Raw genomic sequence first — 13,735 nt, 5'->3', positions numbered from 1 at the left:
TTTAACTGCACATACCTCATAGCAGGATAACCTGCACGCCATTCCCCAGCTGAAGTTACCTCTCTCTTCAGTTATGTGTGAGAACAGCAATGGATCTTAGTTACAACCTGCTAAGATCATAGAAATCACAGGCAGATTCTTCTTCTTTTTCTGCCTGGGAAAAAATAGTACAACTCCGGTACCATTTAAAAATAACAAACTCTTGACTGAAGTAAAAAACAACTACGTTACACCACTTCTCTCTTACTACCTCCATGCTTGTTGAGAGTTGCAAGAGAATGACTGGATATGGCAGTTAGGGGAGGAGCTATATAGCAGCTCTGCTGTGGGTGATCCTCTTGCAACTTCCTGTTGGGAAGGAGAATATCCCACAAGTAATGGATGATCCGTGGACTGGATACACCTTACAAGAGAAATCTAGATTTTGATGAACAAATGGACCTTGTATCAGCAGGTCTCTGCGACAAGGTAACTTCCACGGAGGAGATGAGGACATCCCCACTAGATCCGCAAACCACGTCCTTCGCGGCCACGATGGAGCAATCAGGATTACTGATACCCACTCCTGCTTGATGCAGGCCACCACTGGAGGAAGAAGAGGTAATGGAGGAAGAAGCGGTAATGGAGGAAAAAGATATGAGTTTGAACCTCCAGGGCACAGCTAGTGCATTTATTAGATTTGCTTGAGGATCCCTCGACCTGGACCCGTACATGGGTAGCTTGGTATTGAGGCGGGACGCCATAAGATCTATCTCCGGCGTCCCCCACTTGCTGCATATCTCTGCAAACACCTCGGGATGGAGAGACCATTCACCTAGATGGAAGGATTGCCTGCTGAGAAAATCCGCCTCCCAGTTGTCCACACCCGGAATATGTATTGCAGACAGCGAACAGCTGTGGGCCTCATGCCCCATCCAGAATCTAAGATACTTCCTTCATCGCCAAGGAACTTCTCGTTCCCCCCTGATGGTTGATGTAAGCCATCATTGTCATGTTGTCGTTGTGATTTGTCAGAACGAAAAATTAGAAGATTGTCGTCCATTAGACTTGTTGTTCTTATCTTGCAGTAGGAAGGCACCCTTGCCTCCGGTAACCGTAGAAATAATGGAGTCCAGGCCTGGACCAAATAAACCAGAGTGCCCGGCAGGCAAGAACCGCAAAGCCAGAGGCCTTTGCATTTAGGTGAATAATTTGCATGTTCGCATCACAGATGAAAGAATTAGCAATTCTCAGAGCATTAATTCTGTCTTGAATATCCTCGAGGAGAGACTCCACCTCAATGAGTTCCGACAAAGAGTTGCACCAGTAGATAACCACGGCAACTACGGCTGGAAAAATGCTGTATGTTGAAACATCTTTCTCAGAAAGGATTCCATTTTCTTTTCCATCGGCTCTCTGAACGAAGAACTATCCCCAAGAGGTATAGTAGTACCTTTAGCAAACGTAGAAATAGCACCATCCACCTTAGAAATGGAGCCCCACAAATCCAGTTGAGAGTCTGGGACTGGGACTAACTTTTTAAAAGTAGACGAGGGGGAAAAGGAAGAAAAAATTATTTCCCATTCATTCTTAATAATGTTCGCCATCTTAACCGGCACAGGAAAAGTCAAAGGAACTTTCCTGTCTTCGTAAACTCTGTCTAATTTAGGTATCATAGGTTCTTCAGGCAGCGCGGCCTCTGGAACCTCTAACGTAGACAGAACCTCCTTTAATAAAAAACACAAGTGCTCAATTTTAAATCTAAAGGATGGTTCCTCTGCAACAGGAGGCTTAGATGCTAAGGACTCCCACCCAGAAAGTTCACCCTCTGAAGGTACAGAGGTTAACTCATCATCGGATAACTTGGACATAATAGCTAAATCCGATAAATATTTAGATGACTCCGGGTCAGGAGAGCTAAGTTTAACCTTTCTCTTGCATTTGTTAGAGCGAGCTAATGCACTGAGGGCCGCAGACACCGCCATTTGTAACTGTGCGGCAAAGTCCGCAGGAAGAAGGCCCCCCTCCGGATGGAGGATTAGATGTGCTACGGGAACTGCACGTGGAGTGAATAATGTAGCAAGGGTAGTAATCTCACGAGACGTCGAGTCCTGAGAGGTAGACGGCTCAGAGGGACTAAGAGCCTTAGCAGGCTTGTCTCCCTTCTTAGACTTTATTACAGTGTTATGGCATGTGAAACATAATTGAGTGGGCAGGAAAACCACGGCCTCCTCACAATATAAACAGGTATGATTTAGTAAAGGAGGAGTACCTTCAAACATGTCAGAGTCCTCCATAGCTCAGGTTATACCCACAGGACGACACAAATAAAAAGGTGTTTTATTACAGAAAACTGCACCTTTATACACCCAATGGCTGGGGCACTCACCACCTCGTAGACCCAGACAGTAAACAGAGGAAACACTCTACTCAGGTTCAAGTTTCAGCCGGAATGGAGGAAATGAACATAGACCTGTTATTACAAGTACAGCAAGTAACAGAAGCTGTGCAACACTTTCAAAAACGAAAGTGAAACTTAAAAGTGAAACCTGTAGCCCAGAAAAAAAAAAATCACACAAAGCAGCATGTAAATAATTAATGCACTGGATAATATCAAGGTATAAAGGAGCCACACTGTGAGCCGTAGCGTTTTACGTGTAAAATTAAAACAATCTCACCTCCAAGATCCATGCTGTTGAACAGAACCCAGCCTCTCAAGTCTGACAGTCTTATAGCAACGCTCCTGGCATTGACTTGAGTGAGAGAAAGCAGGCAGTGAAACTCATCAACACTGATTGCTTAGGAGCTGTTAGCAATAGTCTGGATGGTTTCATAGAAAAACTTTCCCTGCATCTCCAGACTCTAACTTTCAGCAATACTCTCACTGAGAGGTTGACATGACTACTTAAAACTCCAGTCCTATCTCGAAGGGCAGATAACCTTTTTCAGGACTCTCCAAATCTTCTGACACTTCTCTGCCACCTCCTAACATGACAAAAGGCAAAGAATGACTGGGGTGATGAAGAAGTGGGAGGGATATTTAAGCCTTTGCCTGGGGAATCTTTGCCTCCTCCTGGTAGCCAGGTGTTGTATTTTCCAACAGTAAGGAATGAAACAGTGGACTCTCCCTATCTTAGGAAGCAAAGACAATGATTTAACGCCTACTCTGAATTTAAATTTTTTCTCTCATTTTCTGGCCCCCTGTATCATGTGACAGACATGAGCCAATCACAGACTGGTATACGTATACCCTGTGAGCTTGTGCACATTCTCAGTAGGATCTCGTTCCCCAGAAAGTGTACATATAAAGAAAATTTGATAAAGGAAGTAAATTAAAAAGTGTCTTTAAACTGCTGCTCTATCTAAATCATAAAAGTTTATTTTGACTTGAGTGTCCCTTTAAACTATAACCAGTTTGTGAGCGCTTCCCCCATTTTAGGATTGTGTTTAAGAGCATTTATAACACAATAAAATTACAAAACCTAGTGATATTAAAATACTTACGGTTCAAATAAAGATCGCAATATCTTCTCTGTAACACTATATGTAACATTCCCAACCCAGACAGGGAACAGCTTGCTAAGGGAATGAAAAGGAAACGGGTGAAAAAAATTGTAATATTAAACATCTCACCGATAACTGTCCTAAACTCATCACTGCTCTGTTAAATGCCCCTTACCCTATGCAAGTCATATTACATAATCCCTAAACCAATCTCTGTACTATTATGTGGCGCCTAAACCTATCACTGCCATATTACATGACCCCTCATCCTATAAATGCCACATTGCACACCCCCTCACCATATTACATGACCCCTACCCCTATAACTGTCTGTACCTATCACTGCCCTATTACATGACCCTTCACCCTATAACTGCCCTGTACCTATCACTGCCTTATTACGTGACCCCTCACCCTATAACTGTCTGTACCTATCACTGCCCTATTGCATGACCCTTTACCCTATAACTGCCCTGTACCTATCACTGCCCTATTACGTGACCCCTCACCCTATAAATGTCTGTACCTATCACTGCCCTATTACATGACCCCTTATCCTATAACTGTCTGTACCTATCACTGCCCTATTACATAACCCCTCACCCTATAACTGCCTGTATCTATCACTGCCCTATTACATGACCCCTCACCCTATAACTGTATGTACCTATCACTGCCCTATTACATGACCCTCACCCTATAACTGCCTGTACCTATCACTGCCCTATTACATGACCCCTCACCCCATAACTGTCTGTACCTATCACTGCCCTATTACATGACCCCTCACCCTATAACTGTCTGTACCTATCACTGCCCTATTACATGACCCTCACCCTATAACTGCCTGTACCTATCACTGCCCTATTACATGACCCCTCACCCCATAACTGTCTGTACCTATCACTGCCCTATTACATGACCCCTCACCCTATAACTGTCTGTACCTATCACTGCCCTATTACATGACCCCTCACCCTATAACTGCCTGTACCTATCACTACCCTATTACATGACCCCTCACCCTATAACTGTCTGTACCTATCACTGCCCTATTACATGACCCCTCACCCTATAACTGCCTGTACCTATCACTGCCCTATTACATGACCCCTCACCCTATAACTGTCTGTACCTATCATTTCCCTATTACATGACCCTCACCCTATAACTGTCTGTACCTATCACTGCCCTATTACATGACCCCTCACCCTATAACTGCCTGTACCTATCACTGCCCTATTACATGACCCCTCACCCTATAACTGCCTGTACCTATCACTGCCCTATTACATGACCCCTCACCCTATAACTGTCTGTACCTATCACTGCCCTATTACATGACCCCTCACACTGTAACTGTCTGTACCTATCACTGCCCTATTACATGACCCCTTATCCTATAACTGTCTGTACCTATCACTGCCCTATTACATGACCCCTCACCCTATAACTACCTGTACCTATCACTGCCCTATTACATGACCCTCACCCTATAACTGTCTGTACCTATCACTGACTTATTACATGACCCCTCACCCTATAACTGCCTGTACCTATCACTGCCCTATTACATGACCCTCACCCTATAACTGTCTGTACCTATCACTGACTTATTACATGACCCCTCACCCTATAACTGTCTGTACCTATCACTGACTTATTACATGACCCCTCACCCTATAACTGTCTGTACAAATCACTGCCCTATTACATGACCCCTCACCCTATCGCTGCCCTATTACATGACCCCTCACCCTATAACTGCCTGTACCTAGCACTGCCCTATTACATGACCCCTCACCCTATAACTGCCTGTACCTATCACTGCCCTGTTACATGACCCCTTACCCTATAACTGTCTGTACCTATCACTGCCCTATTACATGACCCCTCACCCTATAACTGTCTGTACCTATCACTGCCCTATTACATAACCCCTCACCTTATAACTGTCTGTACCTATCACTGCCCTATTACATGACCCCTCACCCTATAACTGTCTGTACATATCACTGCCCTATTACATGACCCCTCACCCTATCACTGCCTGTACCTATCACTGCCCTATTACTTGACCCCCTCACCCTATAACTGCCTGTACCTATCACTGCCCTATTACATGACCCCTCACCCTATAACTGCCTGTACCTATTACTGCCCTATTACATGACCCCTCACCCTATAACTGTCTGTACCTATCACTGCCCTATTACATGACCCCCTCACCCTATAACTGTCTGTACCTATCACTGCCTTATTACATGACTCCTCCCCCTATAACTGTCTGTACCTATCACTGCCCTATTACATGACCCCTCACCCTATAACTGTCTGTACCTATCACTGCCCTATTACATGACCCCCTCACCCTATAACTGTCTGTACCTATCACTGCCCTATTACATGACCCCTCACCCTATAACTACCTGTACCTATCACTGCCTTATTACATGACCCCTCACCCTATAACTGTCTGTACCTATCACTGCCCTATTACATGACCCCTCACCCTATAACTGTCTGTACCTATCACTGCCCTATTACATGACCCCTCACCCTATAACTGCCTGTACCTATCACTGCCCTATTACATGACCCCTCACCCTATAACTGTCTGTACCTATCACTGCCCTATTACATGACCCCTCACCCTATAACTGTCTGTACCTATCACTGCCTTATTACATGATTCCTCACCCTATAACTGCCTGTACCTATCACTGCCCTATTACATGACCCCTCACCCTATAACTGCCTGTACCTATCACTGCCCTATTACATGATTCCTCACCCTATAACTACCTGTACCTATCACTGCCCTATTACATGATCCCTCACCCTATAACTGCCTGTATCTATCACTGCCCTATTACATGACCCCTCACCCTATAACTGCCTGTACCTATCACTGCCTTATTACATGACCCCTCACCCTATAACTGTCTGTACCTATCACTGCCTTATTACATGACCCCTCACCCTATAACTGTCTGTACCTATCACTGCCTTATTACATGACCCCTCACCCTATAACTGTCTGTACCTATCCCTGCCCTATTACATGACCCCTCACCCTATAACTGTCTGTACCTATCACTGCCCTATTACATGACCCCTCACCCTATAACTGTCTGTACCTATCACTGCCCTATTACATGACCCCTCACCCTATAACTGTCTGTACCTATCACTGCCCTATTACATGACCCCCTCACCCTATAACTGTCTGTACCTATCACTGCCCTATTACATGACCCCTCACCCTATAACTACCTGTACCTATCACTGCCTTATTACATGATTCCTCACCCTATAACTGTCTGTACCTATCACTGCCTTATTACATGACCCCTCACCCTATATCTGTCTGTACCTATCACTGCCCTATTACATGACCCCTCACACTGTAACTGTCTGTACCTATCACTGCCCTATTACATGACCCCTTATCCTATAACTGTCTGTACCTATCACTGCCCTATTACATGACCCCTCACCCTATAACTACCTGTACCTATCACTGCCTTATTACATGATTCCTCACCCTATAACTGTCTGTACCTATCACTGCCTTATTACATGACCCCTCACCCTATAACTGCCTGTACCTATCACTGCCCTATTACATGACCCCTCACACTGTAACTGTCTGTACCTATCACTGCCCTATTACATGACCCCTCACCCTATAACTGCCTGTACCTATCACTGCCCTATTACATGACCCCTCACCCTATAACTGCCTGTACCTATCACTGCCCTATTACATGACCCCTCACCCTATAACTGTCTGTACCTATCACTGCCCTATTACATGACCCCCTCACCCTATAACTGTCTGTACCTATCACTGCCCTATTACATGACCCCTCACCCTATAACTGTCTGTACCTATCACTGCCCTATTACATAACCCCTCACCCTATTACTGTCTGTACCTATCACTGCCCTATTACATGACCCCTCACCCTATTACTGTCTGTACCTATCACTGACCTATTACATGACCCCTCACACTGTAACTGTCTGTACTTATCACTGCCCTATTACATGACCCCTCACCCTATAACTGTCTGTACCTATCACTGCCCTATTACATGACCCCCTCACCCTATAACTGTCTGTACCTATCACTGACTTATTACATGATTCCTCACCCTATAACTGCATGTACCTATCACTGCCCTATTACATGACCCCTCACCCTATTACTGTCTGTACCTATCACTGCCCTATTACATGACCCCTCACCCTATAACTGTCTGTACCTATCATTTCCCTATTACATGACCCTCACCCTATAACTGTCTGTACCTATCACTGCCCTATTACATGACCCCTCACCCTATAACTGTCTGTACCTATCACTGCCCTATTACATGACCCCTCACCCTATAACTGCCTGTACCTATCACTGCCCTATTACATGACCCCTCACCCTATAACTGTCTGTACCTATCACTGCCCTATTACATGACCCCTCACACTGTAACTGTCTGTACCTATCACTGCCCTATTACATGACCCCTTATCCTATAACTGTCTGTACCTATCACTGCCCTATTACATGACCCTCACCCTATAACTGTCTGTACCTATCACTGACTTATTACATGACCCCTCACCCTATAACTGTCTGTACCTATCACTGACTTATTACATGACCCCTCACCCTATAACTGTCTGTACAAATCACTGCCCTATTACATGACCCCTCACCCTATCGCTGCCCTATTACATGACCCCTCACCCTATAACTGCCTGTACCTATCACTGCCCTGTTACATGACCCCTTACCCTATAACTGTCTGTATCTATCACTGCCCTATTACATAACCCCTCACCCCATAACTGTCTGTACCTATCACTGCCCTATTACATGACCCCTCACCCTATAACTGTCTGTACCTATCACTGCCCTATTACATGACCCCCTCACCCCATAACTGTCTGTACCTATCACTGCCCTATTACATGACCCCTCACCCTATAACTGTCTGTACCTATCACTGCCCTATTACATGACCCTCACCCTATACTGTACCTATCACTGCCCTATTACTTGACCCCCTCACCCTATAACTGCCTGTACCTATCACTGCCCTATTACATGACCCCTCACCCTATAACTGCCTGTACCTATTACTGCCCTATTACATGACCCCTAACCCTATAACTGTCTGTACCTATCACTGCCCTATTACATGACCCCTCACCCTATAACTGTCTGTACCTATCACTGCCCTATTACATGACCCCTCACCCTATAACTGCCTGTACCTATCACTGCCCTATTACATGACCCCTCACCCTATAACTGTCTGTACCTATCACTGCCCTATTACTTGACCCCCTCACCCTATAACTGTCTGTACCTATCACTGCCTTATTATATGACTCCTCCCCCTATAACTGTCTGTACCTATCACTGCCCTATTACATGACCCCTCACCCTATAACTGTCTGTACCTATCACTGCCCTATTACATGACCCCTCACCCTATAACTACCTGTACCTATCACTGCCTTATTACATGACCCCTCACCCTATAACTGCCTGTACCTATCACTGCCCTATTAAATGACCCCTCACCCTATAACTGTCTGTACCTATCACTGCCCTATTTCATGGCCCCTCACCCTATAACTGCCCTGTGCCTATCACTGCCCTATTACATGACCCCTCACCCTATAACTGTCTGTACCTATCACTGCCTTATTACATGATTCCTCACCCTATAACTGTCTGTACCTATCACTGCCTTATTACATGACCCCTCACCCTATAACTGTCTGTACCTATCACTGCCCTATTACATGACCCCTCACCCTATAACTGCCTGTACCTATCACTGCCCTATTACATGACCCCTTATCCTATAACTGTCTGTATCTATCACTGCCCTATTACATGACCCCCTCACCCTATAACTGTCTGTACCTATCACTGCCCTATTACATGACCCCTCACCCTATAACTGTCTGTACCTATCACTGCCCTATTACATGACCCCTCACCCTATAACTGTCTGTACCTATCACTGCCCTATTACATGACCCCCTCACCCTATAACTGTCTGTACCTATCACTGACTTATTACATGATTCCTCACCCTATAACTGCATGTACCTATCACTGCCCTATTACATGACCCCTCACCCTATTACTGTCTGTACCTATCACTGCCCTATTACATGACCCCTCACCCTATAACTGTCTGTACCTATCACTGCCCTATTACATGACCCCTCACCCTATAACTGTCTGTACCTATCACTGCCCTATTACATGACCCCCTCACCCTATAACTGTCTGTACCTATCACTGACTTATTACATGATTCCTCACCCTATAACTGCATGTACCTATCACTGCCCTATTACATGACCCCTCACCCTATTACTGTCTGTACCTATCACTGCCCTATTACATGACCCCTCACCCTATAACTGCCTGTACCTATCACTGACTTATTACATGACCCCCTCACCCTATAACTGTCTGTACCTATCACTGCCCTATTACATGACCCCCTCACCCTATAACTACCTGTACCTATCACTGCCCTATTACATGACCCCTCACCCTATAACTGCCTGTACCTATCACTGCCCTATTACATGACCCCTCACCCTATAACTGCCTGTACCTATCACTGCCCTATTACATGACCCCTCACCCTATAACTGCCTGTACCTATCACTGCCCTATTAAATGACCCCTCACCCTATAACTGTCTGTACCTATCACTGCCCTATTACATGACCCCCTCACCCTATAACTACCTGTACCTATCACTGCCCTATTACATGACCCCTCACCCTATAACTGCCTGTACCTATCACTGCCCTATTACATGACCCCTCACCCTATAACTGCCTGTACCTATCACTGCCCTATTACATGACCCCTCACCCTATAACTGTCTGTACCTATCACTGCCCTATTACATGACCCTCACCCTATAACTGTCTGTACCTATCACTGACTTATTACATGACCCCTCACCCTATAACTGTCTGTACCTATCACTGCCCTATTACATGACCCCTCACCCTATAACTGTCTGTACCTATCACTGCCCTATTACATGACCCCTCACCCTATAACTGTCTGTACCTATCACTGCCCTATTACATGACCCCTCACCCTATAACTGTCTGTACCTATCACTGCCCTATTACATGACCCCTCACCCTATAACTGTCTGTACCTATCACTGCCCTATTACATGACCCCTCACCCTATAACTGCCTGTACCTATCACTGCCCTATTACATGACCCCTTATCCTATAACTGTCTGTACCTATCACTGCCCTATTACATGACCCCTTATCCTATAACTGTCTGTACCTATCACTGCCCTATTACATGTTCCCCTCACCCTATAACTGTCTGTACCTATCACTGCCCTATTACATGACCCCTCACCCTATAACTGTCTGTACCTATCACTGCCCTATTACATGACCCCTCACCCTATAACTGTCTGTACCTATCACTGCCCTATTACATGACCGCTCACCCTATAACTGTCTGTACCTATCACTGCCCTATTACATGACCCCTCACCCTATAACTGTCTGTATCTATCACTGCCCTATTACATGACCCCTCACCCTATAACTGCCTGTACCTATCACTGCCCTATTACATGACCCCTCACCCTATAACTGTCTGTACCTATCACTGCCCTATTACATGACCCCTCACCCTATAACTGTCTGTACCTATCACTGCCCTATTACATGACCCCTCACCCTATAACTGTCTGTACCTATCACTGCCCTATTACATGACCCCTCACCCTATAACTGTCTGTACCTATCACTGCCCTATTACATGACCCCTCACCCTATAACTGCCTGTACCTATCACTGCCCTATTACATGACCCCTCACCCTATAACTGTCTGTACCTATCACTGCCCTATTACATGACCCCTCACCCTATAACTGCCTGTATCTATCACTGCCCTATTACATGACCCCTCACCCTATAACTGTCTGTACCTATCACTGCCCTATTACATGACCCCTCACCCTATAACTGCCTGTACCTATCACTGCCCTATTACATGACCCCTCACCCTATAACTGTCTGTACCTATCATTGTTCTATTACATAACCCCTCACCCTATAACTGTCTGTACCTATCACTGCCCTATTACATGACCCCTCACCCTATAACTGTCTGTACCTATCACTGCCCTATTACATGACCCCTCACCCTATAACTGTCTGTACCTATCACTGCCCTATTACATGACCGCTCACCCTATAACTGTCTGTACCTATCACTGCCCTATTACATGACCCCTCATCCTATAACTGTCTGTACCTATCACTGCCCTATTACATGACCCTCACCCTATAACTGTCTGTACCTATCACTGACTTATTACATGACCCCTCACCCTATAACTGTCTGTACCTATCACTGCCCTATTACATGACCCCTCACCCTATAACTGCCTGTACCAATCACTGCCCTATTACATGACCCCTCACACTGTAACTGTCTGTACCTATCACTGCCCTATTACATGACCCCTCACCCTATCGCTGCCCTATTACATGACCCCTCACCCTATAACTGCCTGTACCTATCACTGCCCTGTTACATGACCCCTTACCCTATAACTGTCTGTATCTATCACTGCCCTATTACATGACCCCTCACCCTATCGCTGCCCTATTACATGACCCCTCACCCTATAACTGCCTGTACCTATCACTGCCCTGTTACATGACCCCTTACCCTATAACTGTCTGTATCTATCACTGCCCTATTACATAACCCCTCACCTTATAACTGTCTGTACCTATCACTGCCCTATTACATGACCCTCACCCTATACTGTACCTATCACTGCCCTATTACATGACCCCCTCACCCTATAACTGCCTGTACCTATCACTGCCCTATTACGTGAGCCCTCACCCTATAACTGCCTGTACCTATCACTGCCCTATTACATGACCCCTCACCCTATAACTGCCTGTACCTATTACTGCCCTATTACATGACCCCTAACCCTATAACTGTCTGTACCTATCACTGCCTTATTACATGACCCTCACCCTATAACTGCCTGTACCTATCACTGCCCTATTACATGACCCCTCATCCTATAACTGTCTGTACCTATCACTGCCCTATTACATGACCCATCACCCTATAACTGTCTGTACCTATCACTGCCTTATTACATGACCCCTCACCCTATAACTGTCTGTACCTATCACTGCCCTACAACTGCCTGTACCTATCACTGCCCTATTACATGACCCCTAACCCTATAACTGTCTGTACCTATCACTGCCTTATTACATGACCCCTCACCCTATAACTACCTGTACCTATCACTGCCCTATTACATGACCCCTCACCCTATAACTGTCTGTACCTATCACTGCCCTATTACATGACCCCCTCACCCTATAACTGTCTGTACCTATCACTGACTTATTACATGATTCCTCACCCTATAACTGTCTGTACCTATCACTGCCCTATTACATGACCCCTCACCCTATAACTGTCTGTACCTATCACTGCCCTATTACATGACCCCTCACCCTTGTACCTATCACTGCCCTATTACATGACCCCCTCACCCTATAACTGCCTGTACCTATCACTGCCCTATTACATGACCCCTCACCCTATAACTGCCTGTATCTATCACTGCCCTATTACATGACCCCTCACCCTATAACTGCCTGTATCTACCACTGCACTATTACATGACCCCTCACCCTATAACTGCCTGTACCTATCACTGCCCTATTACATGACCCCTCACCCTATAACTGTCTGTACCTATCACTGCCCTATTACATGAGCCCTCACCTTATAACTGTCTGTACCTATCACTGCCCTATTACATGACCCCCTCACCCTATAACTGTCTGTACCTATCACTGCCCTATTACATGACCCCTCACCCTATAACTGTCTGTACCTATCACTGCCCTATTACATGACCCCTCACCCTATAACTGTCTGTACCTATCACTGCCCTATTACATGACCCCTCACCCTATAACTGTCTGTACCTATCACTGCCCTATTACATGACCCCTCACCCTATAACTGTCTGTACCTATCACTGCCCTATTACATGACCCCTCACCCTATAACTGTCTGTACCTATCACTGCCCTATTACATGACCCCTCACCCTATAACTGCCTGTATCTACCACTGCACTATTACATGACCCCTCACCCTATAACTGTCTG

At 45.6% G+C, this 13,735-nt stretch overlaps 1 protein-coding gene across 4 annotated transcripts in view; it reads right to left on the bottom strand.

Annotated features, from left to right (window-relative positions):
- Positions 1 to 13,735, bottom strand: part of TTC31 (tetratricopeptide repeat domain 31) — a 322,666-nt gene that overhangs the window by 41,628 nt on the left and 267,303 nt on the right. For all 4 annotated transcript variants that reach the window (XM_053704410.1, XM_053704409.1, XM_053704408.1 and 1 more), the window contains one exon: positions 3,484 to 3,558. In XM_053704410.1, coding sequence (XP_053560385.1) covers positions 3,484 to 3,558 — 75 coding nt within the window. The remainder of the gene's footprint in view (positions 1 to 3,483; positions 3,559 to 13,735) is intronic.

The sequence above is a fragment of the Bombina bombina genome, chromosome 2, assembly GCF_027579735.1.
Source record: "Bombina bombina isolate aBomBom1 chromosome 2, aBomBom1.pri, whole genome shotgun sequence".
Classification (NCBI taxonomy): Eukaryota; Metazoa; Chordata; class Amphibia; order Anura; family Bombinatoridae; genus Bombina; species Bombina bombina.
Note: the sequence above shows the minus strand (reverse complement) of the source record. Positions and strands in the feature narration are given on the sequence as shown.